General features: G+C 42.3%; 1 protein-coding gene across 5 annotated transcripts in view; it reads left to right on the forward strand.

The window, feature by feature from the left end:
- TBXAS1 (thromboxane A synthase 1) overlaps positions 1–27,576 on the forward strand; it is a 218,014-nt gene that overhangs the window by 20,899 nt on the left and 169,539 nt on the right. For all 5 annotated transcript variants that reach the window (XM_079992705.1, XM_079992708.1, XM_079992709.1 and 2 more), the window contains exon 3: positions 19,438–19,531. In XM_079992705.1, the coding sequence (XP_079848831.1) occupies positions 19,438–19,531 (94 nt within the window). The remainder of the gene's footprint in view (positions 1–19,437; positions 19,532–27,576) is intronic.

Below are 27,576 nucleotides of genomic sequence, written 5' to 3' on the forward strand. Positions count from 1 at the left end.
TGTATTTTGGGTGTTTGAGGTCTTTCCATATCTGGCCTCAGGCATGCAAAATATTTTAAAACCTGACATTCAGAGAGATTTGTCATTGAGGCTTTGCTGGTGTCGGGTGACATATCCACAGGATGGAATAAAACAAGTCCGGCTCTGGTTTAGCTCTCTAAAAGTCATCAGTGGCCAGGTGTTATTTTGGATCAGTGTGTTTAGATGAGAAGTAAGACAAGGGCTGCTTTATGTCTGGGGAGTTTTGAATTTTGTACTGACCCTAATTTTTTTTTTTTTAATGCCAAACAATCCCTCCCCCGCATCCCCCACTTAAAAATGTTGCTAACCATAACGTGTTACTATGATATGAGGCAAATGAACAAGATTTCCTTTTTGGGGGGGGAAAGGAAAGAAAACAGTTCCTTGGAAGCTATTTGCAACAGTTCTATAAAAATCAGGGTCTACTAACATCCTTTAACAGATGTGGATAGTTGCAGAATCAACATTCCCCCACATACAATGGCTGAGATTTGGCTTGTATCCTGCTTTCCAAAGACTGGTTAAAATAAAATAAATAGGATCTAGAACTTACTGATGTAGTTCACCTTTTGATTTTGTATACATGGTATTTTTAAGGTCTTTTTTTCCCAACATGGAAAGGAATTTCCGACATGAGTTGATGAAGAAGGGTTCTATATTTTGTTTTTACTGAATTCAGCTGTCCTTGTTTCTTATTCCCACATTTCAAGTCAAATAGTACTGATTGTGAAATAAATTATGTTGCACAGCAGGGTATATGTAGTGCTTTACGGAGTAACTCAAGGGGAAAATGTGGATCCCTGTCCCGAACAGCTTCCAGTCTAAATGTTTACCACATGTTTGGTTGCCAGGTCAGAACCATCCTAGGCTCTGAGATTTCAGGGCCCAGACTTGAGACCCACAGGTAGACCCTGGTGAAGTCACAGGGGTGGGGGCCTGGTAAAGTCATTTTGCATTAACCACAGTTGCTGAGAACATGACATTTTTTAAAAGTATACTTAACGAGCAAATATGTTATTGGTAGGAAATTAAGATAGAAGCTGTCACTAAAGGGGGTGTTCTCAGGTCCAGCAGAGGTGAGGGGATTGTTCCTTTTTCACCTGGATGGAACATTTGGAGAGAAATCTTTGGGGACTGGAAGATGGCAGGAAGCCTTGTTGGCTCTCATTGATCCATTTCTTAACCCTCAAGTCTTGAAGCTAAATAATATCTGGTAGCTTCCAATGGAAGTCACCGAGGGGTTTGGAAATACCTGTAACGTGCCCATTAAAATACAGGTGTTGTGTCCTTCTGTCCATATTATGGGGTAAATGGATGCATTTATGTTGCATAGCTTTCTAAATTATGATGGCATCCATCTGGAGGGGAAGGAACTATCTATAAATGCAATACTGCGCTAAATTAAACACGGGCCGACTTGTGAAGAACAGGCTGAGTTATTTGTGTCATTTCTCTGAGAATGACCAAAAAACGACAAGAACTTCTACTAAAAGGGTAATGGTTGGAATTTTATCTTTCTCCCATGTTGTGTGTGTTTAACAGCACACATATTTTTAAAATGCTATTCTTAAGACAATTGCGAGCAAAAAATAAAATTATAAGACTTCCTTCCTTGGCAGCAAAAAGCTGTTTCTTGTGTGAAAAGTATAAACAGTGAAAAAGACTATATCTAGTTGCAGAGGCGATCCAAAGGCAACAAAGAACTGAAGGTCAAACAATAATAAAACGAAGGAGGTGAAATTATAGCCTTTCTTCTTTTTTCTGTTTTGTGATGTGCTCCTTGGCAGCTGTGAAGGTTCTGCGCTTAAAAGAATTTGACACGTGACTATTTGTGATTTGTACTTTAAGGAAAGCGAGGAAGCACGAAACACATGTATGTTGGTGGCAGCTGACAGAGGCATCTTTGCAGGGGTCTTGGGCTCCTGTGCCTTTAAGACAGCCAGATATTGATAATAATTTATCAATTATTTTAATAAATTATTACCTTAAGGTATTATTAAGGTATAATACCTGGAGGAGCATCTCCACCCCCATCATTCAGCCTTGACAATGGGGTCCAGCTCTGAGGGCCTTCTGGTAGTGGCACCCTCCCTGTGGAACGCCCTCCCACCAGATGTCAAGGAAATAAGCAACTATCTTCCTTTTAGAAGACATCTGAAGGCAGCCCTGTTTAGGGAAGTTTTTAATGTTTGATCTTTTATTGTGTTTTTAATATTCTGTTGGGAGCTGCCCAGAGTGGTTGGGGAAGCCCAACCAGATGGGCGAGGTATAAATAAATAAGTTGTTGTTATTATTATTATTATTATTATTATTATTATTATTAAATGTGTGTATGCATGGAGAATACCAGATGTATTTTTATCACTCCTTCTATTGCTGATGTTCAGGTTGTGCACACAGCTAAAACAGTACCACCCATGCATAAGAGGGACGTACAGTTTTTGGAGTTGAAGCAGACCCACAACAGCTTAACTAAGCGTGCTAAGGGGCCAGTGAATCCTGCATTGTAGGGGGTTGAACTAGGTGACACCTAGGCTCCTGACGTCTGTTCCTGTCCCTGCACGCAGTGGGAAAGGGAGGAGGAGGGAGGGGGAAGGATGGAAATGTATGTAGACTTGTTAGACAGTGGCGGCTTCTGCCATTGCCGGGTGGGATCTGGCCCGCAGGCCATAGTTTGAGGACGCCTGTATTGAAACCTTCTCTACACCATACATAATGTTATGCATTTCTATTATGTTCTCACTTGCTCACCTTTTCTCCCAACTAAAAAGCTCCACACTTTGTAAACTTTCCTCAAAGTGTAGTTGCTCCATCCCCTGGATTGTTTTGACTGTAGAGCTGGTGGGAGTTTAGAAAAAAAGAGCAAAGAGCAGTCTGCGCTGCAGCATTTTGTTGCAGGCCCACCTTACTGCTCCAGGGCCTTCTCTGCAGTGGCTCCCCGTCTGTGGAACACTCTCCCCAGGGAAGTTCACCTGGCGCCTTAATTATACACCTTTAGGCACCAGGCAAAAACATTCCTTTTAAACTAGGCCTTTGGTTGATCTTATTGACATTCAACACCCTTTTAGAATGTGGGGGAGGGGGTTTATCGGGTTACTGCTTTTGGTTTGATTTTATATGTTGTATATAACAAGAAGCAAGTTTACATGTCTGGAATGTAATAACGCCCAGGCTGTCGTTCCAAGCAGAATTTCACCATGTAATAACTGGTAAAAGTAAAAATTAGACAGCATTCTCTTTCTCAGCAAAATAAAAACAGCCTCTCTTCCCCACTACCACCACCCTGCAACAAAAAACCATTTCACTTAATGTCCTATTTCTTTCTGCCCAAAATTGTATATGCACAGTTAAATTACAGACCTGCCTTCAGAGGGTGTTGCCAGTTTATGGCTGTGCAAAATTTAAAAACATGAGCATTGCGATGTTCAGTTCAGGGACAGCCTGTGTCTATCTAGACACCTTATCTATCATCTATCTATCTGTCTGTCTGTCTATCTATCTATCTACCTCTAACTTAAACCAGCTTGACATTTGTTTTGCAAACAGAGTTGTATTGTTTGAAAATCTGGTTAACCACAGATTACTTCTGCATTGTACTGCAGCTAAAGCCTAGCAGCCTAAGTCACGAAACCGGATGAAATGACAGGGTACATTGCCTCAACTGGGTGGTTGTTGTTTTCTCTCTCTCTCCCAGCTATCACTGTATTTATTGAAATATTTCTGTCCCAGAAATTTCATAGAAATGTAACAAGGCAGTGTATCACTATAGTATAGTGTATTTTATAGTATAGTGTAGTGTATTTTAAAATGGGGTTTCAGAGTTTTTAGGGGGTTTTGAATGTTTTATGTAGTTTTTCAATTTCATTGTTCTGTATGGGACAATGACAATAAAGATATCTATCTATCTATCTATCTATCTATCTATCTATGACATAAGGCAGTCCCACACACCAGAACCACCCATCCACAAAATTTCCCTCTTTCCAGGAGTCAATACCCCCCAAGGAACCATAAGCAAATATACATTCTCATAATATACTTTCAAATGGAGGACTAATCTGAATGCAAGCCAGTTGCTTTTTAAGGCTTGTTGAAGTTGCTGGTTTCCTTTTAATTTGTTTTTAATGAACTTTTATTATGGAGATTGGGGAGAACTGTTTCAGGATTCTGTAGTGCCTAAGAGAACCCAAAGGGGAATCATACTACTTTTGTACAATGCAGTGACACGGTCATGAGAAATGACTGGATTCAAAACATCCTGTTTTCTCCCCCTACAAATGTGTTCAATGATAATAAGGGTGGGGGCAGGGGAGTTGGAAGGAACATTCCATACCAATTATGGCATGTCAGTCAAAGTGGCTTATTTTACACAGTCTTCCTGTAAATGCTGATATATGCATGTGTATGCATGTTTACTCGGAAGAAAGCCCCTCTAAATTCAGGGCCACTTATTCTCCAGTAAACATTCATAGGACTGTACCCAGAAGGAAACAGTAGTAGGATGAGAGATTCTTCTCCACAATTTCCCCTTGCAATTAATGGGAACATAAAGACTGGAGGCCGTTTTATGGGTTCCCTTTTATTGCAGAAATTTAAAAATGAAGCAAAAAACTACACACAAGTTCCTGCCAATATTAGATACTGCTGCAGAGGAAAGAGGAGAGTACAAAGGCTTTTAAAGAGTGGCAGCCTCCCCCCCTTTTTTTTCTTATTGTTTTTGTGGTAGTGGTATAAAATTGGTGGGGGTGTGATTTGTTCAAAATTAATAAAGATTTTTTTAAAAAAAGAAAAAAGAGCAGCAGTGAAACCACCAAGCTTGCCCTGGGAATTCTCCACCTGAGATTTTGATCTGAGATGGAGAATAATTTGGAGCCTTATATAGCTCATGTCTTCTTAGTGCTTGGAAACTTTTACCGGCGTGTCTACTTGCAAATGCCAGATGTGTTGCAGATGTCATGGGCTTCTATTTAGGGTGGCCTAACAGCCTTCTTTACAGAGGACAGTGGTCCAAATTCAGTCTAAAGGGAAAGAAATATCAAGAAAGGTGAGCAGAGGCCTTGAAGTTGCCCCTCAAACCTTTGTACCTGGGCAGCGGACTGAACAGCCCCCTAATAGCAGTCCTCCTCACTGTGGTAAGATAAGAGATGCTCTGAGATGGCACAACTTTCCTGAAGTTGCTGTCCCAAGTAAATTTCAGAGAATGCCTTCCCCCTTCAACAACTGATAGCCGCCTGTGAGCCCCGGCTGAGAATTCCATCTGGAGGTTAGATTAGCTTCCCCAAGAAGCAGGGCCTTTTTGGTTGTAGCCCTAGAACTCAGTGATGTTCTGTCCCAGAACACCCATGATGCCTTTTATTTATTAACCTCTTGCTGGCAGGTCAGGACATTCAGTTTTCTGTTGTGCATTCATCATATGATGCTGAGTTGCTTTTTTCATTGCTCTTGCTTAGATTCCATTAATTGTCACTTTTATATATTGTTATAATTTGTAAATCATTTGAGGATTTACAAAAGGAGGAAAAGAGAGGCTGTATAAAATTATTTTAATTCAATCTTTGGGCTCCCAAGATTGGCTTTTTACTGAATTTTTTTTTAAAGGAGTGAAAAATCTTGTATGTTCACTCACAGGAAATCTGTCCCAAATTTGCCACTCGTTACATCCCGCCCCCCGCCCCCCAAGTCTACTATCTGAAATGAGGACTTAATTGTAAGCCCAGCTTGATACTTTTTCCATTTGGTTTCTTTGCTGGCTATAGAATTCCCCACTGTTCTGTTATTCTACTGATGCTCGATCAAGGCTGGCTGGGGATAGATTGTGCTGGGAATGAACTTCATTTGTTCAAATGTAATGTGGAACAGGCCTACACCCTTGACACAAATCAAGGGTGAGCAGAAAGCAGAATGGGATCTATTGGTAGATCTTTAGCTGATTTGCAGTAAGTGGACAAGGGTTTCTGATTTCCATTGGTTTTAGTAATGGCAACAATAAACCCACTTCCCTCAACTAAATTTGACTTCTGTAGTGAAGGAGGAGAAGAAAAAAAGCTAACCAAGGATGAAATTCTGAGTGCAAACTCAGTTTATGTTTGGTACTGGAAACAAATTCCCAGGCTCAGAATGTGCTCAGAGGTGCCATGGCCTTTAATTACGTATACAAATTTTATGTACAGTGGTAACTTGGTTGTCAAACATAATCCGTTCCAGGAGTCCATTCGACTCCCGGAATGGTTCGAAAACCAAGGCGTGGCTTCCAATTGGCTGTAGGAGCTTCCTGCACTCAATTGGAAGCCACGTCGGACATTTGGCTTCCAAAAAAGTTCGCAAACTGGAACACTCACTTCCAGGTTTGTGGCGGTCGGGAGCCAAAACATCCAAGTACCAAGGCATTTGACTACCAAGGTACGACTGTGCAATGATCTTGGGAGTTTTAATTAAAAAGAAAAGAAAAGATAAAGCAGAACTGAAGTCTGCCCACCTCTGGGATAAATAAAAGAAAATCTTAGAAGGACCATAGTTTGAATTTTTGTCCTGGAGTGCAATATCCTCCTCATCAAAATAAGTGCACTGGTGTATTCCACTGATTCTATCACCTTTTGTGAAACATGTTTACATGCCCCAAACAATAGAGCAATCAGTGTTTTGTTATTTGGCCATGCTGCAATGTGGGGCTTCTTTTGCCAGGCAGGAATACCGTAAGCAATGGCTTACCTAGTGGATTAAAGAATATTACACATGCTTCTCTCTGTCACCTCCTGCTCTGAGTTCTCCTTTGCAAACAACTTTATTCTGGCAAAGTAGCATTGGTAAAACTACCCTTACTTGGCCGTGGGTGGCCTCTACTGGATCACCAAAAAGGAGTCCGCTGACATCTCATATGTATCATGGAAGATTGTCACCAGGTGACCTATGGGTATCTTCAGTCTGCTGTCCAGGTACAAATTGCTTGCTTGTCTTAGGGTTCTTTATCTTTAAAACGGACTGAACAGGCCTGTCCTGTGGATAAAAAAGGGATACATGGCCATCCTAATTTGCCATGGCCTGTAGGATGAGTGGGTGTGTAAGGAACATGCATTTTCAAATAGTAGTTTGTCATAAGCATTCTTTAAATTTTAGGAGATTACGCGTTTTAGGTGTGCACACTTTAAAATCTGTGTTGCGTTTTATGTTTATGGTCCTCTATATCTTACACTTCCTTTACTTTAAATGCTGTGTTTTTTTCTGATTCATCTATCTGATTTTAATCTTCATTTTTTTTTTATGGTCATGCATTCATCTTGAGATGAGATGTGCTATAAATGGCACATCAGTATGGATAAATCTTAAAAGAAAAATTTAAATTACCCAAAGACTTGCATTCTTCCACTTCCCCACCTAATTATTCTTTTCTAAACTTTTTTTCAATTTTGCTTTTGCTTTTTTGGGGAAATAGTTAAAACCTGTTGTCATATCAACCAGAATAGCTATTTGGAACCTGCCCTGAATCTATGTGTGCTGTTTGCAGCAGTTGCTGGATGGGAAGGGTTGCTACAGACCACTGGAAGATGTCTTTCAATGATGGCCCATTCCCTTGATCCCTGCAAATCCTCTGCCCCGCTGCCCCTCACCTCTGCACCCTCTGCAGATGGTAGTATTAAGGCCACTTTTTCCTCCTTAACTGCTTATTTACAGGATCAGATTCCAAGAAGCAAAATACTGGCCAAATGTCCTGTTCTTCTTCATTCTTTTTTTCTTAAAAAGTGCTCATTTGCACATTCCTTTACAGCCTAGGAATTGTTGGGCAAATGCCGTACATTGCAGCATAGCCCAGACTGCTGGATATGAGACCTGCTCTTTTCACTCAAGAAACTATTTGTCTCTGAGCATCCGGAGGTAGACCCAAAGACTGGCATAAGCTGATAGGGTTGTATGTTGGGAAAAGTCAGAAAAGAAAATGAAATGTTCCAGAGATTTACAAATACATGTTGGAAGGGTGGAGAATGAGAACCAGATGAGCGCTTTCTGAAATTTTCCTTTAAAAGAATTGCATCAAAGGGTGCATCTTCTTCCCTTCCATGGCACGGTGACAGAAGGAACGGCACCTGGTGGAAAGTCTCACTTTGACACAACAAATAAGCTTAGCTTTGGCTTTAAAGCCTCCTGTTCTGGAAATTAGCCAGACCCAGGATTACAGAATTTTGGTTGTGTTGGCAACCTTACCAGCTTCTTATAACCACCTGGAAAAACTGAGGTTTGGCTTATTGCCTTGGTAGAGCATGCAATCCCCATCTGCCACTATTCCAGATGCTTTTAAGCAGCCACTAAGCCGTATGCTGACAGCACTTTCTATCCTTTATCTCAAGTACCTGTTTGCGAGGATATGCCGCAAACTGGTAATTCCCAAGCTGCGTGCTGTATATGACCTGAGAGTAAGAAAAGCCCAGGTGGTTCAGAGCATTGGTTCATCTGGTCCAACATCATGTTTACCTCCATTTCCAAACAAACACTTTCAGTAAGCCCATAAGCAGGGTTGGAAAAGCAATAGCTTGCCCCTGCTGTGACTCCTCAGCGCTAGGTATTCTGTGATACAGCTGCCTCTGGACATTGATATTTCATGTTTCCATCACAACTAGTTAGCCAGTAGCGAGATCCATCATTATGTCCACGTGGAGCTTCCCATTCAGAGGCTGCGTGCCCCTGAATGCTACTTCCTGGTGGGGCAGACAAGGCAGCTTGCTTAGCCATAGAAGGAAACAGCATGCTGGACTTGTTGAAATCTCCTGTGGCACGCAGTTTGTGGATTACAGTCTTAAAGCCACTGGCTATTGCATACAGTGGTACCTCGGGTTACATACGCTTCAGGTTACATACGCTTCAGGTTACAGACTCCGCTAACCCAGAAATAGTACCTCGGGTTAAGAACTTTGCTTCAGGATGAGAACAGAAATCGTGTTCCAGCGGCACGGCGGCAGCAGGAGGTCCCATTAGCTAAAGTGGTGCTTCAGGTTAAGAACAGTTTCAGGTTAAGAATGGACCTCTGGAACGAATTAAGTACTTAACCCGAGGTACCACTGTACTGTGGCAATGACTGAATTGCGTGCTGCTATTTGGGTCTGTCCTAAAATGGCTGCCAATCAGCTTCACTGGGTGTGCCATGGGGGAGAAAACAACAACAAATGAACAGAAAAGCCCTGTGAGCCTAGAGTGTCATCTATGAAGGGGGCTGCTTGCTGCCTCTGTGTATGATTAACTGTTCTGGGCATGACTCCATTCCACAAGACATGAGCAGTTCTTTTGTGTTTCTGTATTGGGGAGGGCTAAATGTTCAAATCTATCCCATCAGAAGAGAGTTACTGTTTGGCCAAAAACTAAAAGCATGGCCTCTTCCTGTGTCTTTTTTTTTGTATTTTTATTAAAGATTTTCTTAGGGAGGAGGAATCCTCTCATGAAGCATTTCACAGCATTCCGAGCTGGTATGCTAGGCTGCTGTTAAAGGTCCAGGGAATAAATTGATAATAAAGCAAACCTACCTCCAGCAGAAACTGCTTGTTGCACTTCTGAATGAGTTTGTGTTCTTGGCTTGCCTCATTTCAGTCAGGAGCCGTATCCAGAACAGCGACTCCTTCAGAAAAGTAGGGTGTGTGCATATTGCTCTGAGGGTCAGCAATTCTTGCTCTTGCACAAGCTACAAGGAAACATTTTGGGATAAAAGGCTGGAGTATGACTCAAATATTATTAATATGGGGCAGGATTGGGAACACTGTCTAACTGCCCATAGTGAAAAGTTCCAGAAGGATAGCCAGTTTGCCTGGTACATCAAACAAAGAATTGTGTAGCATCCTTAAAGCCTAATAATTGCCCTGCTTTTTTGGCATATGCTTTCATGGGCTGGAGTCTAGCACCTTGGCCAGCATCCTGTTTTCACAGTGGCCAACAAGATGCCCGTGCGAAGGTCACAAACAGAACCTGAGCACAGCAGCACTCTCCCTGAGCACAACATCACAAACACTTATGCCGTAATAATTTTTTTTAAGGTACTACAAGATTATTTGTTGATTAAACTGTCACAAGTACATGGAATTAAAGACAATTCAATGGGCTTCATAGCAAGTATGTAGGGAAGCCCTAGGTTTGATCCAGCAGGGAGCTCTTCCTATCTTCTTCTCAACTCCTCCTTTGAACAGGCTTTAAAATGTGTTTTGAACTACAAATGTTTGGCCTCCCCTCCTCTTTTCTCTCCATCCCTGTTTTGTCACTTGTAGTAGCTTGTAAAAAGTCTGTTTGTGCAACAGGTCTTGCCTCTACCGTCAAAATTTAGCTCTGCAAACTTTGTACTGAAAACATCTTTTGAGATAACACTATCTGCTTTTGTTCTCTGTGTGTTGTGTGTTGTATTTTGAATTGTTCGTTTTAATGCTGCGATTTTACTTTTTAGCGTTCATGGTTTTAAAAATAGCCTCTTTGGACTTTTCCTGGTGGTCACTTTTCAAGACGTATTGGCTGTGCCTGGAGTGCTGGATCTGTGCCATATTTATTACACATGTACTGTTATATACAGCGGCACCTGTGAGTTACATAAAAGGCCTCATTCATATGGAAGTCTTGTGTTTGTGCTCCTCGTGGAGGCCAAGAACAAGTTCAAACTGTGTAAAGGAGAAAAATATTGAACCAGCAGTAAGGAAGAGAGTGATTTCTGAACACCAGCAAGTTTCTGTCTCCCTCAAGTACAAAGTTGTTGCTTTCCTTCTGATACTTGGTGCATGAAAAGTTTAGCTGTGTGTTCATTCTTCCTTTTGATTCCTTACTTCGAACCATCAGCACCATACTTTAAAGCACTATTATACCACTTTGAATAGTCATGGCTTCCCCCAAAGAATCCTGGGCACTTAAGGGTGCCGAATTCTTAGGAGACCCCTAGTTCCCTCACAGAGCTAAATTTCCCAAAGTTCCCTGGAAAAAATAACCGATTGATAGCACTCTAGAGGATAACTTCATTTCGTTTATTGCTTGCATCTTGTTTTTCCTTCCCGAAGAAAGCCCAAAGATGGTAACTGAAAGCCAAAAGCAATTAATTGAGCACAAAATATCCAAATACTATAGCAAAAGTGTAGCATATATCAGAATTATAGTGACTGGAGCTGCCTCCCTGTGGAAAGAGCTCATAGCACTGGGGAGTGCATTTGAACATTCCCCTAAAGTCTGTACCCTCCTGCATTACCCTTGCAGCATTTTGCTGAAAAGAGAGGGGGAATGTATCATAAAGGTCGAATAGAGGACAGTGATCTGCACATTTATGTTTTGATGCAAACTGAGAAATACAGTACAGCTCACCATAGCATTGAAAGACAGTAACCAATGACTTGTGCCTGTTTTGTGGTTTCACGGCCCATTCTTTATCTTTAAACCAGGCTTGGACTGGACAGCCCTTCAGACAGAGGACTCTTTCAAAAGATGACTATCTATAAAATAGGATACACAGCCACCCTATATTTAGTTGTTATATTTGTTTGTACAATGAATTTATCAATTGCCTTCTAAGCTATGATCTCATTGTGATTTGCACATGAGCTAATTAAAAACATTTGGAAAGCACAAAAAATACATTTAAAGCGAGACTAAAACTAGTCTTGCTTAAATGGGGACACCCCTGGTAAAGACCCATTTTGCCCTTTGTTATGCAGGCCTTGAATCCTGACCCCGGTTTATAGACCCCCAAAATGTTATGAGCTCTGGGGAGTTTTTAAGGAAGCCTGAAAGTTGGCTCTCTGTATACCTACTTTCCAGAAAAAGGGGCATTCGATTAATTACATAACAGCGAAGGACCCCAACTGACCACAGCATCCACCTCTGTTAATCTGACCACAGAACTGAACACTGAGGAATTTATGTTTATTATTCAAGATCGCAAGGAGTGTTATAAAAAGAAAACTGAACAAAGGGTGCTGGGACAGCTTTGAAGTAATTTAAATGTACGTGGTATTTAAACTTGAAGAATGGACATTGTTCTAGGGGCACAAGAATGTAAAAGGGGAGTGAAGAAAGAAGTAACACTAGTTACCTGCTGAGATTCCCTTCCATGCACCTGTAATTCTCACCTGAAAAACCTGGAGCTTCTCAAATGTCGGGAGGGGCTACTTTTAATCTGAGCATGAAAGCATCAAGTCAGCACTACATAACCAGGTGCTTGTTTAAGCTGTCCTGTGGATCTGAAAGATTTAAGAGGTAGTAGCTAAACGGTGTTCCATGTGCTGCGCTGGCTCGCCAGATGCAGCTTGTCACGCTGGCCACGTGACCCAGAAGTGTCTGCGGACAGCTCTGGCTCCCGGCCTATAGAGTGAGATGAGCGCACAACCCTAGAGTCTGGCAAGACTGGCCCGTACAGGCAGGGGTACCTTTACCTTTACCTTTTTAGCTGTACTGCTGACTTGTTAGCCTGAAGGGTTTTGTTTTTAACCCTGGATAAATATAGACCGTGCAAATCTTCTCTGAAGATTAGCTGCAACTGCTTCATCTACAGGGTGAAGCTTCTGCACTGTTTTATGTTAAGCAGCCTGTTGCGTTATATGTTGTGACCATTCTTCAGATTCATGGAGCTTGAGCATAGCCTGCAAAGTTACTACTCCACAACCCGCACGCATAGGTTGGCTCTAAAGAATATGAATTCCAGGTCATCTATGGTGCCATTACCTCCTTCCCTGGTTTTATAAATTAACCAGTGGTCTTTTGCTGGGTGGCACTCATGCCGCCCTGAGCACTGGTTAATTATTCATATTTTGGTTGGTCAGAGCAGATTTATTTATATGGTCATAAACCCACTGTAAGATGTAACTGGAGTAACAGACCTCAGACAGCAGGTGATGTTTACATATCACATGAAATGTAATGCAGCATGATTGTGTCTTACGCACATTTAACTAGCACAATTTCAGCCATAAACAATTGAAGACAGGCTGATTCAAATGCATGAGATAAATCTAGGCATGGTGGTGAGCTTAAAAGCTCTTTTTGCAGCAGGTCCACTTGGGATATAAAGTATGTAAATATAAGTAAATTAAATAGTATCCTGGCTGCAGCTAGGGGGTACCACTTTGGATATTCCTGGTGGGCTAGTTTTGTGCCTGCAGGGAGTCTTATATAGGGTCATCTGTAACTGATGCATACCTGGGCAGGACACCCCCTCTTCGTCCCCTAAGGGAGGGACAAGTTATAAATATAATCAACAGTGGCTGTTAAGAGCAGGAAATCTTGACATTGCAACTGCCCATTATCCTTTGCCAGTTCAGTGGCCTGCCAGAATATATTTTATCTCCCAACACTGGTAATCTAACAGAGCTATAGCCAATTACCCTTTTGTCCTGGTTTATCATCGCCAGCTGCAGCCTGCTAAGAAAACAATGGGAACAACAGCAACTTCAGATGACGAATGTGTGTGTTTCATAAGTGCTACTGAGTCATCTCTCCTGTTTGTTGTTCTCTTTCATAAACCAGGTGTGCATAAGTGAGAGATGGCTCAGCCTTGCACTTGCCAATATGCCAGCAGCCACAACTGAAAACGAAAAACCTCTTTTTATCAGCCCTTTAGGAGGAAAGCACTTCAGTGAACACTATCTTGGATGTTTCCCTCCTCAGTGAAAATTCCTGTTTTCCATTATGAGGAAAGGTTTGGAATAGTGGGGAAAGGGTAACATTCTGATGTGTGTCTTCATTTGTCCTGCTTGGTATCATTAAAAATAAAAATCAACGTCTCTCTCCCCATACATGAGGCTATAGTGAAGTCATTCATTCTGATAGGGCTTCAGATGCTGTTTCAAATCCTTTACTTAAATTAAATAGACCCTGTGATAAATTCGTATGAATAGCAAATAACAGAATTGGTTTACAACTGGTCAAAGCAACTTCTCAAATCTTGTTTCAATAAACACCATTTTATTTACAGCCTCCAGTGTACACCCCCCCCAAATAATTATAACCGCAAAAACCATTAACAATTTCCTGTTTAGCTATTTATGAAGTGCATCCTGTCCTATATCCAAAATTGCTCTTCCCTCTGGCATGCAGACCCAGATAATGGTACTATTCTGAAACATAGTAAGTCAAAAGTGGAATCTTATACTGTGAAACAGGAGTTTAGATCTAAAATCTCTACACTTTCTCAATATAGCAGAAGAAATATTGGACAAGATTTTAATCTCGTGGTTTGACCCTGTGCACATATACACAGAATTAAGTTCTGTGGTGTTCTGTGCATAGAAAAGTGTGCATAGGATTGTAACTAATCAATAATTTTTTTCTTACAGTTATGCCACTGTCAAAAGCTCTTCGGATAATATAGTTCAGCCTGTTATCATAACTTTTATCTAGGAGGCGTAGCTAATGTCTCAGAAGACAGAATCAGGATTCAAAATGACCGTAACAGATTGGAGGACTGGGCCCAAGCTAACAAAATGAATTTCAGTAGGGACAAAAGCTGCACAAATATAAGACAGGGGACAACTGGCTTGCCGGTAGCATATGTGAAAAGGATCTAGGGGTCTTAGTAAACCATAAGCTTAACACGGGTCAAGAGTGTGATGCAGCAGCAAAAAAAGCTAATGCTATTCTAGGCTGCATCAACAGAAGTATAGTGCCCAGATCAAGGGAAGCCATAGTACCGCTATATTCTCTCTTGGCCAGATCATGCCTGGAGTACAATTCTGGGCACCACAATTCAAGACGAGAATGCTTACTGTTTTGTTTAAAGGTGTTTTAGAAATAAGTGCTTTCCCCCTCGGCCCTGCCCCTCCCCCAACATTGTGCCCCTGTCGGCATTGAAAGGGTCAGCAATATCTAATGTGACAGGTGTTGGTGACAGGACTGCACCATGCTGTGGAATCGGGAGGCACAGCTTTGCTCCATCCTCCTTGCATTACCACCACACCTGGAGGAGGTGTGTTGTGCCTTTTTGTTTGTGCACATGCACGCCTGTACACTAGAGTCCAGAAGCAGCTGCCCATTGCTTAGATGTTGAACTTCTAGAGACTCGGGGGCAGTCATGGCAAGAATGGCTGTGCCAGTGTGCACTGCACACACTACCAACGGTTTTTTAAAAACCCCAAATACAGTAGTACCTCAGGTTACATACGCTTCAGGTTACATATGCTTCAGGTTACAGACTCCGCTAACCCAGAAATAGTACCTGGGGTTCAGAACTTTGCTTTAGGATGAGAACAGAAATGGTGCTCTGGCGGTGCAGCAGCGGCAGCAGGAGGCCCCATTAGCTAAAGTGGTGATTCAGGTTAAGAACAGTTTCAGGTTAAGAACAGACCTCCAGAACGAATTAAGTACTTAACCTGAGGTACCACTGTATAGAGACAGTTGAAGCATGTGGAAGGGTCAGACTGGATGGTTTTTAAATCCCAGCAGATTCTCTGATCTTCAGGCCCTGGTGTCCTTCCTGGAAATGCACCACATCTTTCAAAAGCAGCGTGGAAAACAGATTAATGGCGAAAGTGATGGAGGACTAGGTTATCAGCATTCTTTCACTGTCAGTTTGATGTAAAGCATACTGAGCTCTGTGCTCCAAAAATGAGGAAACTGAAAGCAATAGACATTCTCCATCATGTTTTAGATAAGGGGTTCACATGCCTTGTTCTATCAGTTGTTTAGTATGAGAGGGAACAGGGCTGGAGCCATTTCATTCAAAGTAATGCTTTTCCAAGAAGAGGAGAATCTTGCTTGGGGGTACTATGGGTCATACAGCGATGTTGATATTTGAGAGGATACGGAGTAAGGCTAATCCAGTAACTATTGGGAAAATGGAGGTCCGCTACCGCGATGTTGCAAACATAGAGAAAACTGGTTTTTCAAAAAGCTTTAAGATATTTTAAATGAGTAGTTCCTGGTCAAGAGGGGAATAGCGTGAACAGATGTGTAGGGAAGTTTATGCTAGTGTTATATGTATCAATAGAGTCTGCTTCAACAGAGTGAAGGAGGCATTGCTCTATCAACCATAGCCTGCACACAGCCAGTTCTTGCCAGCTTGCCTTTATGCTTAACTTCAGTTCAACGGGAGGCAATGCCTGTCAGCTCCCTCTTCCTCAATTTCATTGTTGCCCTGAGTTCGGTATAGAACTCAGTGGGCAGGAGGGTGGGGAAGAACCTAGAATTAGGCTTGAATTTTTGCAAAGGTCTTTGGCTGTGGGCAATGAGGGGAGCATTCAGTAAAGGAAAAGAGGCTGATAGTTTTTAAAAGAGTTAAAGAAGCATAGTATACATGTGTATATATAAAAGCACGGTTGTGTGTGCGCATGCCAACTTGCAAATGCATGAATGAGTCTGCATGTGTGCCTGAGCGTATGTGTGTGAGCAAGAGATGAACGTACAAATAGTATCTTAATATGGCTCCTTGAGCCATATTTGCTGTTGGGACTGCACTGAGATCACAACCTGTTCCTTATCCAGGTGTGTTGAAGTGGGATATGCCTTTGCCAAGTGATGCCACTGCCGTGTGTAAGGGATGGAAGAGTGCGGCCCGCTCTAATCATTATGATGTAAATACTGTAATACTAATACTACTATGGGACAGGTGCTTCCTTCCATTTATATGTGCATCTTTATATATTCAGTTCAGAATGTATTCATCCTATTGACATCTAGGAAAATGGCTGAAGATCTGTCTATCTGCATTTGCAAAGGGGATCGCAGTGTGCGCATATGAACTTGCATAATAATTAGGATGTCTAATTAAGCTGAAACATCATGTCCTTTTAATTATGCAATTAAGATGTCAAATTACATAATTAAGGCATGTAATTACATGATGAAAAAATGTTATGAAATTTTATACTGCTTGGTGAAATTGCATTTTAAGCTTAAAAAAAAGAAAGAATTGCACCACCTCTCTCAATACATAACAACTTTTATCTGTTCCTTACTAAAGCAAAGGCATGCGTAGCAAAATATATAACACACCCAAAAATTATAAGGGTGGAAAATGAGCATTTAAACGTTTTAGCTATTAAACTGGGATTCTGCGAGGTAGAGGCTATCTGGCTAGTTTTGCCATAGATTCCTAGTCAGTCACATAAACTTTATATTTGCATAGCCTACAATGGCTGTGCAAGAGCTGTACTGTGGCCTTAACTCATTGGTGTTACTTCATCTCTCTTTCCCTACTTCTTCCTCATTTAAACAAATAGCACATGTGACAAAAAGCAAAGGCAACATCACCCTGCATGCGCTTCATCTCACTGGGTGTCAGCCACAGGGCAAGACAATGTATGGCACAATGGCGTCGTGTCACCAGTGGAGGCACAGTGACCTAAATGTTATGCGGAAGAAGGGGCTAAGAGAAACATTACAGCAGCGTCTGTGTATCTCTCATAACATCTGCTTAAGCTCTTTCTGTACTGGTTATGAGCAGGTATCATATTTGGCCATATTCACACCGTACCTTTAAAGTACTATGATGCCCACTTTGAACATTCTTGGCTTCCCCCAAAGAATCCTGGGAGCTGTAGTTTATTAAGGGTGATGAAAGTTGTTAGGAGAGTCCTATTTCTCTCAGCTACAGTTCTCAGATTGGTTTAACAGTCGATTCCTCTTCCCAGGTAACTCCAGAAATTGTATCTCTACAAAGGGAATAGGGGTCTCCTAACAGCACCCTTAATAAACTGTAGCTCCCAGAATTATTTGGGGGAAGCCACCATCATTGTTTAAAGTGGGATCATGGTGCTTTAAATGTATGACATGAATGTGGCCCTTGTTTCTGATATGGAAGATTTCCTCTGTATAGCAAGCACCAGCATCCATTGTGTTTTGGCATCTGTTAAATACTTACGCATTTAACCAAGCAATTGCTGATCTTAATAACGAGCTTTTAGTGAAATGATAACTTCTTCTACTGTGGCTTTGCTTGCATTTGTTGTTTTTGATATATTGTTGTTTTATTATGTTCTGTAAACTGCTCTGGAATACGATAATGAAAGGGCAGTTTTAAAATAAGTAAGAAATCGTACTGCTTTGCCTGGCACAAGACTGTATAATACTTGAGAACAGAAGCCTCCGACTTTTCTAGTGCACACAACATTTTTAACATTCCTTTAAATATTTGAAGAATAAGATCTGTTTCAGTAAAAATAAGCAGAAGTTTTGAAGTCTTTAACTTCAAATGTGGTTTCTACATTGTGCAAGTAAGGTGTAGTTAGATGTTAACAGTCTGCAAATTCCTGGGTGGGGGGTTGTCACCAGCTCCTTTTACCTGCTCACCTACCACACTGCTTATTGCTTCACTGTTTCACTTAATATATACAGCAAGTGTACTGTACCTGTTTTCCTCTGTCAAAGACTGGAAGATGTGCGAAAATCTATTTTTGGACTTTATTATTTAGCACCTAGTACATTTCTGGCGCAATATAAAATGAATAAATAATACCTACATTTTTAACATCCCCTGTCACAAGGGCTCCAGTGGTTGACAATACATTAATTAAAACACATACAAAATATGTTAGTTTAGAAGAAGGGAGACTTTGTGAATGTTGACCTCCTTATCTCTGACCTCCTGAAAAGAAGTAATGGTATCTGTAGTGTGTACGTGTGTTGGAAACTGTATATGCTTATTTCTGAAGGTTTTGGCATGAGATCTAGCCTACGAATTGCCAAATCATCATTGCTGTCTGGTGGCTATTGGTTTTCTTGAGACAAAAAAATTATGGTTTCAGTTTAGGTGTCCACTAGGCCTATAAATCTGGAATAATTGTGGCTAATGCAAAGGTAAACTTTCAGCTAATTGGAAACTATGAGGGAGGAAAGGGGATATTCTTGTTGTAAAATAGGAGAATATTTTCTAACTAGTTTGATTTTCTGAACTCATGGTGTCTAAGTATAATCAATAAAATGATGGTTCTGGATTCCGTGCCTATAGGGGGCAGGACAGGAGCCCATCATTGCCTCCTGATATCTCCCTGCTAGCAATAGGCTGTCCCTTTGCAGAGCAGTTCTCTTAATAATTACCAGATCCTGCAGTTAAGTTGCAGAAGCCTCATGAACACAATCAAAGGCAATGGAATGATATTATAGAATCAATAATCCTCCCCTCCCAATTGATCACTGTGTGTAAATCATTAATCAAAGCCACAAACAGGGTCTGAGTGGTCTCTAAGATTGCTAGAGGCATGGGGATCTGATTTTATCAGGTGTATCTGCAACCTGAGTGCCTTGCCTGTATTTGGTCACCAGCCACCTTTTCTTGATATTCCATGACTGGGAATCAGAATCCAGTAATGTCCCTGAGGGGTGTCTGTCCAGTCTCATACTGCAAACATCCAAGGGAAGGAGATTTTATGCTCCGGCTATGCTCCTTAGGTTCTAGGGCTCTCTTCCTTTTAGTCATGAGACTTTCCATCCATTAAATCTTAAAGCAAGGCTTGGTGCAAACTCATTACTTTCCTTGTTTTGCAGGTATTCCACCTCCGGCTTCTCCAGGCTGGAGAAAGTGGGCATCCGCCACCCTCCACCTTTGCCTTTCATCGGAAACCTTTTGTACTTTCGAGAGGTAAGACACACTCTCTGGATCCTGTGCCTCTTTCTGGATTTCTGTTTCTACCGGCTTCCTGCCATTTTTCTTTTTGCATTTCACAGTTAAATGCAACGTAAATCCATGAGCGGGAGGGATTCCATGTTTTTAAGTTCACAGTGACCTTGTTTGTTGAAGCAAAATCTGGTGAAAACCATAAAAATCCCAGAAATTAGTTTCTTTTGGAGATTCTAACTAATCTCGACTACAGTTGCACAGAGATGGGAGAGTCTGCAAGCTGTATGTTCCCAGTGTTCCAAACCAAATTGGTTCCCTCTGGACAGGGCTTTCAGTGATAAGAAGCCCAATTTCTACAATCCCACACAGGTCATCCTTACTACTTGTGGATCTTAGCCTCAAGTAATGTGTAAAAGGTAAAGGTAAAGGACCTCTGACATTTAAGCCCAGTCGCAGACGACTCTGGGGTTGCGGCGCTCATCTCGCTTGACAGGCCGAGGGAGCCGGCGTTTGTCCGCAGACAGTTTTTTCAGGTTGTGGCCAGCATGGCTAAGCCGCTTCTGGAGCAATGGAACACCAAAACCAGAGCAGCGCACCAAAACGCCATTTACCTTCGCACCAGAGCAATACCTATTTATCTACTTGCACTTTTTTGACGTGCTTTCGAACTGCTGGGTTGGCAGGAGCAGGGACCGAGCAACGGGAGCTCAGCCTGTCACTGGGATTTGAACCGCCGACTTTCTGATTGGCAAGCCCAAGAGGCTCAGTGGTTTAGACCACAGCGCCACCCGCGTCCTAAGTAATGTGTACACATTACTAATTATTCCACATCCAGTGCACTTCCATCACTGGTGCTTGAAGGTGATGGCATTAGCAGCAATCTGTATGCATCCATTGTATAAGTCTCCTATGTTCCTGTAGCTGAGTGGATGAGATATTGGATTTAAATTGGGGAGGCTTAGGTTCAGTCTTCCATTTGTCTTGAAGCTCATGGGGTAAGCAGTTCAACCTGCCTCACAGAGCTGTTGTGTTTTTTGGAGCAGGAAGGGCATGTGTATCAATAATAATAATAATAATAATAATAATAATAATAATAAATATTATTATTTTCCCCAGCCACTCTGGGTGGCTTACAGCAGATCTAAAAACATAATTAAAAACATCAAACACAGAAAACCTGCCAATACAGTGCTGCCTTCAGATATCTTCTAAAAGTTGTGTAATTCTTTCTCTCCTTGACATCTGAAGGGAGGGCTTTCCATAGGGAGGGTGCCACTACCAAGAAGGCCCTCCTGAGCTCCTTAGAGGAGGAAGGGGAAATACAAACCTTAATGAGAATTGTTTGGATTTGCCCTTTGTTCCTTTTCACTTAAGGAGGAAAACCTTAAAACTGTGAAGTGCCTGGCTTTTGTGGCTGCACCTGCACCTTACCCTATGTTTTCCTTCATTCTCCACTGCAAACTTTCCCCCTCCCCCTCGCCTTTTTATTTCATTTTATTTGCTAGGCTGCTGACAGGCTGCGTGCTGCTTCCCTGCCTTGAATTTTAATGGAGACATCACTCTTTCTTCAGCCTCTCTCGGAGTGGACAGGATATTCTTTGTTTGCGCTGTTTATTCTCGTCTGGCCTACTTGTAGCTCCTGGGCTGCTGCCTCCGAGTGGCCCACTTCTGCTGAATGGAAAATGGGGGCTGCATTGGAGGGAGGGGTGGAAGAGCAAGGAGCTTTGTCTCAATTTAGATTTTGGTCTGGCCGGGTTGAGCTGTTTTATAGCCGTCGGGAGGGTGGAGGCGGCAAAGTGGCAGTGGGTGGGTGAGACACAGAAAAGGCGACTCATTCCTCACCCCGCGCGGATCTGCCAACCCCCCACCCCCACCTTTTGATAAGCAAGTAAAGGAAAACAAACTGCTAAGTGCATGGAGTGGCTTGAAATCAACCCTGGTGTAATTTTGGAACTAGAACTCTGATTGTCCCAGGTTTGAGAGAGACAGGAGCTGTAGAAACTGGAAACCATAAACTGAATAGGTCTGTGAAGAGACAAATGATGAGTTGAAGGTATATTGTCTGTGGCCCTCGTTTTAATTACGGCTTGCAGAGATAGTAAAAGGCTTGCGTTGTGGTGTTGTGTTGCTTTTGGAGAGACAAACAGAATGGAAATTGAGGGGAGAGCACTTAACATGGCCCTTGTCTGGTATTTACACAGGCTGAAAAAAAGGAAGCCGTGGCTCAGTTAAAAACAACAAATCCTCTCCCATTGGTTCCCCCATTTGGACAAGGGCCTGTTCAAAAGGCTCAAACTGAAACCTTTGCAAAATTGTGTGAATCATCAGCTGCACTAGGCAAGCCATTCTCGCTTAATTGTCATATATATTCATAATATAAAAAATACTGTTTCTAATTGATACATAGGGTAGGAGAATGTATCTCAGTTCTAACAATATTCTTGGCTGGCTTGGTTGGAAAACAAGTGTGGAAACTGTGTTTCAAGAGTTAATCTGCTATCTCTACATTTTAACAATATGTAGAGAAATCTGAATGCCCCACCATTGGTTTCACAGTGGAGATCCATTTGTGAAAACAAATTCAACCAGGGGATGCAACCCTGCAAAAGACCATTTCTATTTGTCTTGAAAATGAGGGTGCTTCAAACTTTCAAACCCCAGATTCTTCGCAAGGGGGGGGGGGGAGAACTGTGGGAATGGGAAAACAGGCAACAGTATATCAGGCAGTATAATTTCATAAAGTAAAGTGCAATTACCCATACTTATTATGTTTATTCCCAACTGACTTGTGAGGCTGATACTTTCACATGCAAATCCATTTTCTTATAGAGACACATATTTCAAAAAATCTCTCTCTCTCTCTCTCTCTCTCTCTCTCTCTGTGTGTGTGTATATATATATATATATATATATATATATATAGTTATATATTGTTATATATAACTAACATTTGTTGACAAGGTCATTTGGGCAATTCACACAGAGTATATATGCAATTAAAGCATTAGCATATTGATTTAATAATTGAAACATCAACATTATGCATTCTCAAGCTAAGATTATGAAATTGTGTCAGAACCATAGCATCATAGAATTGGAAGGGACCACGAGAATCATCTAGTCCGTCCAACCATCTGCAGTGCCGGAATCTTTCTGCCTGATGTGGGGCTCTAACCCACAACCCTAAGAGTAAGAGTCTCATGATCTACCAACTGAGCTATCTTGTTCCCAGCCCATACTTTGAGAGTAATCTTTCTCAAGCCCTCTTCATGCGTTACTCAGTCAAAGAGGGAAGTTGAGGCGGGTTGGGGGGCAGTGGTAGCAGTCCCCTTGGCTTCCCCCCAGCCCTACCATATGCTGGTGGGGCTGCCTGAGATGGGGAAGCCTCCATGCATTTACACATTTGCCTCTGTGCAGAGGCTTCCCCAGTTCTGAAGCCCCGGTTGTGCAAGGTTCCAGAATCAAAGAAGCCTCTTGGACGTACAAAGCACACAAAAGTTTCTCCAGCATCTCCGATGGCCTATGTGGCATTTGCCTCCAAGGTGGGTCATAAGGAAAGGGTTAAATGCGTGTGATGTGATTGGCCAGAGAGAAACTGATAGGAGGAGTTAGAGTGAGAGTTGAGCTGTGTGGAAGTCAGTTGAGAGTTGGGAGTTGGAGAAGAGGGAGAATAGTCTGTGGGTTGGTTGAGTTGTGTGGTGAGGGAGTGAGAGGAATTGTTAGGTGGAGTCAGATAGATAGTTGGAATAATCAGTTTGAAGTTGTTAGGAACGCATAGGACAGTTAAGGAACTACAATTAAGAAACTGCCAAGAAAAATTAACTGGAACCATAAGCTTGTTCATGCCATAAATAAACTTGATTATTAGTTAATGTTAACAACTGTCTGGACTTCGTGTGTACTCGAGGGAAACAGGTTGGTGGCAGCGAAGAAAGCAATCACAGTGGTGGCACAGGGTCAGTAGACCGTCAAATGTCCGGGGACCCTGTGTGATCGCCACAGCCATGTTAACACACTAAGGCATGAACAGTGGGAACAGGGTTGGGGCGGAAAGCTGTGTGCCAGGTGGGTGGTGCCCAAAGCATGGCTCCTGAGCCCCTCTACTCACTTCCTCTCTTTTTGTGCGTAATGCACAAAGGGCTCTGTGCTGTCAGTTTTCATTCATTTTTTTTGTGATGGCCAAACCTCAAACAACAGCAGCGCTCGTCATCAGGAGGTTAATGAAGCGTGCACCGTAAATGCATTTCCAAAGGATGACTAAACACCTGCACCAAATTGCCCTGACTGTACTTGTGAAACTTGCTAGGTAGGTCGGGAACACATTTTTTAAAAATTGGATACTTTAAAAAAGAAAAAAAGAAAGCTGCTGTGGAGTTAAAATTACTGTCAGCTCTGGTTTGCTGTAGAGAACAGTCTTTATCCGGAAGCCAACAAATTTAGCTGAGACTTAACTTTGTTAGTGATGTCTAAACGCATTAACCATATGCTTCACGGCATATGGGTAAATATGTATCAATTTATTTTCATTAGGATTTTATTGCAAGAAGTGCTGCTAAGCTGGGTGCTCCCAGTTTTACTGAAGTTGCTGCCACTAGCTTTGAGGGACAGGAGACTGAGCACCACTTCCCACTAGAATAAGAAGACTTCTATGTGGAAACATGTTGGAATTGCCTCTGTGTGCTGCGGCAAGACATTTTGTGCATACTGGCTAACTGTATGCGCACCATTGTCTGTTCTGGCTGGCAGCGGCTTTCTGGGGTCTCTTTTTTCCCCATCAGCTGCACCCTTCTCCCTTAAAACATGTGCTCAACTTGCAAAACGTAAGCGGAATAGTAAAAGCTACAATAATGTGATACATGCAACTCCCCATTTACTCAGGGGTTACATTCCGAGGCGCTGCGTGTTTAAGTGAAATTGCGTCAGGGATGCCGACTTGAATAAAGTGGGCGGTGGCAGTAGCAGGTAAGCCCCGCCACGCGTAATTGATCACAAGACGTGGTGCATGGACACCATTTGAATGGCAATGCTCATCAATCTTGGGAGGGGGCTCAAATATTTTATTCTGGGGGCTGAAAGGACCTGGGCCCCTAGGAGATGGCTCCTATGAATCGCATATATCGGGAACACTATTGAAAAAGCCTGCAAACATCTTCTAAACCTCTGGGAACCCTTGAAAACCCCTTTAAAAAACCCAGCAGCACTTACCAGATCTGCCAAACTCCACCACAATTGCTCGGTCCAATGCTCATTGCTCAAGCTCCCAACTCTCCACAGGACTCAATGGTCAGTGCAAAGGCTCTTGGGATTGCACTTGCAAAGGCTTGTGGGATTGCTAGGCACTGTTTTCATGCCATTTTGCTGCATATGTGCCACTTCCGGGTTTGCAGTGATATGCATGTGTGTGTGGTCGCACATGACTTGAATGTGCACAAATGGAGAGTTGCCTGCAGGGTCAAGTCTGATCTTCCATAGTTGTGGTGGAATATCTGCAACCCTCCACATGTTGCTGGACACCAGCTCCTGGCATCCATGACTCTGGCCACGCTGGCTTTGGTTGATGGGAGATGGAGTCCAGACAACATATGGGATGCCACCATTTCCCCATCCTATTTTATATAACGGGTAAGACATCCCAAGTCTTAAAAGACCTGTAGCCCACAAATGCATACACTTTTTTGACATATAAATACCAGACTTGCTTTCCTTGCTGTTATACCAAGACCAGTCTATTACTGTATTTTTCCATGTATAAGATGCCCCCATGTATAAGATGACCCCTATTTTTTTAAACCCAAAATTAAGAAATTAAGTTGTTTAGCTTTTGGGGGCATGGGGGAGGTCACTTCTGCCAATCGCTCATCCGCCTGCTTGCCGCTGCTGATAGCTTGCCACAGCCACTGCTGATCGCACACCTCGCCGCAGCCACCAATTGTCCGCCCGCTCGCCGCCACCAACAGCCCACCCTCCCACTTGCTGCAGCTGCCAGTCACCTGCCTGCCTCGACCCAGCCGCCAATCGCCTGCCTATTGCCGCAGCTACATCCAACTGCCAGCAGGCCTTCCCATAGTCACCAATCACCCACCCAATCGCCATTGTCAATCTCTTGCTTGCTGCTGCCATTAATCACACGTCCCCCTCTGCATTCACTATCCGTGTATAAGACAACACCCAATTTTTGCCTAATTTCTTTTAGCAAAAAGCATCATTTTATACACGGAAAAATACGGTAATTGTTTCTCAAATATAGCCGGCACACTAGAGCAGGATGTGTGGCAGCAGGCAAGGGGAGAGCTGTGCAGGAAGAATATCTATGTAGCAAAGGAGACAGGAGGGTACTTCATAATGGAGGAACTACAGGTGGAGTGACCTTTCTGCTGGAGGCCACCCCTTTAATAAAGAGCTCATGGTCAGAGTAAATTAAGGCATAGCTAGATTCTCATATTTGGATTTATTTACATTTTTCATCACTCCTCCTTTTGCTCCTTGTTTGCACCTTCCTGACCTCCATAAATACGGAGCCTTGCTTTTATGACACTTCATTTCTGGAAGAAGGTATAAAAACAGGGAGAGACCAGAATGCCCAATTACACTGACCCTATGAATGGCGGTGGGAAAATTGGCTTTGCCACAGAGCCACAATCTGGGAAGTGCATGCGCTGCTGCAGAGTTAGTGCCTGCTAGCCTAATTAAGAATGCAATGCACTTTGGTCCAAATTATTCGATTAGTGCATGTTTTCTATTTCCACTTCATTTCTCTTCATGCCCCATTTGAATGCATATCCCTGTCAACCAAGTCCCTAATGTGTCTTCTTGCTGAAGTCTCTAAATGCAGGTCTAATATGTGTGGAGCCACGTTGCCTGTCAAAGGCTGCCCAGAGCTTGTCATGTAGATGCATGCTTAGGGGGAAGGACCATAGCTCAGTGGTTTTTTAAAAATATTTATTCAAGTTTCCAATTTAATACAAACATAAAAACCACAAAAAACAAATAATACACAGAAAACAAAGTACCAAAAATACACAATTAAAAACAAAACAAAACAAATATAATTCCCGGTAGAGCAAACACTTTGCATGCCGGAGGTCCCTGGTTCAATCCTTGGCGTTTCCAGATGGGACTAGAAATGTCTGAAACCCCAAAGAGCCACTGTCAGTCTGAGCTAAATAAACCAATGTTTTCCGACTCAGCATAAAGCATCTTCCTGTGTTGCTTTCAGGCACCACAAAATCAGCTGAGATCATCTTGAGTAGTTCATGTGGCTGAATTTGTGGTATCCTTTTTTTTTAATGTGGGGTGGGAAAATGAGGTAGCTGTTCTAAATACTGGTGAGCCTAGCAGGTCTGTAACAGTGTTCAAAACGCCTCATTAACATCTGTGCAGGATCTGTGCCAGATGAAGAAGAGGGAGGAGAGATGCTAGGAGCAGCTCCATGTTGGCAAGTGTGCAACTTCCATGACAGAGGAAAGAGTGTTATGCCTTAGGCTGAGCTGATTGCATGGAGCAGAACAGGTCAAGGGGCACTTGCCATTTCAGAAGACCGTTTGCTAGTCCAGGCTCTGCTGCTGATTCTGGTATAAACCAGCTACTCATGTGAACGGAGTATGCTCCCAAAATCCTTTGTGGGCAAGGGGGATCATGGGGCAGTTATTTAATTAACCTGATGCACCTGGAGGTGAAACATTTTTGATGCTACAAAAAGGGCATTTGGGATTTCCATTTAAAATTTTTTTAATATGCCTACTCTGTTTATAGCTCAAATAGAGCCCTCTTGAAGGCCCGGGGTGAAGGGAAATATTACCACAATGTTTAGAACACACATAATTCTCTCATGTTAATAATAATAAAACCTTGTTTTTTTAAATTAAAAAATCATTTATTTGCTTGGTTTTAATTACATTCTCACAACTGGCATTCTCAAACCATGAGTTCCTGAAACGTTTTGCGAGGAAAGGTATAAGCTCCTCTTGAACCTATCATCCTCAGGCCAGCTGTTGTGTATCACCACTGTTCCACAAGAAAATACGGCAAGCCTCCTCTTCTCTGAACCATCTCTGGGCCAAATGCTA

Source organism: Podarcis cretensis (genome assembly GCF_951804945.1).
Source record: "Podarcis cretensis genome assembly, chromosome: 10".
NCBI classification, from domain to species: Eukaryota; Metazoa; Chordata; class Lepidosauria; order Squamata; family Lacertidae; genus Podarcis; species Podarcis cretensis.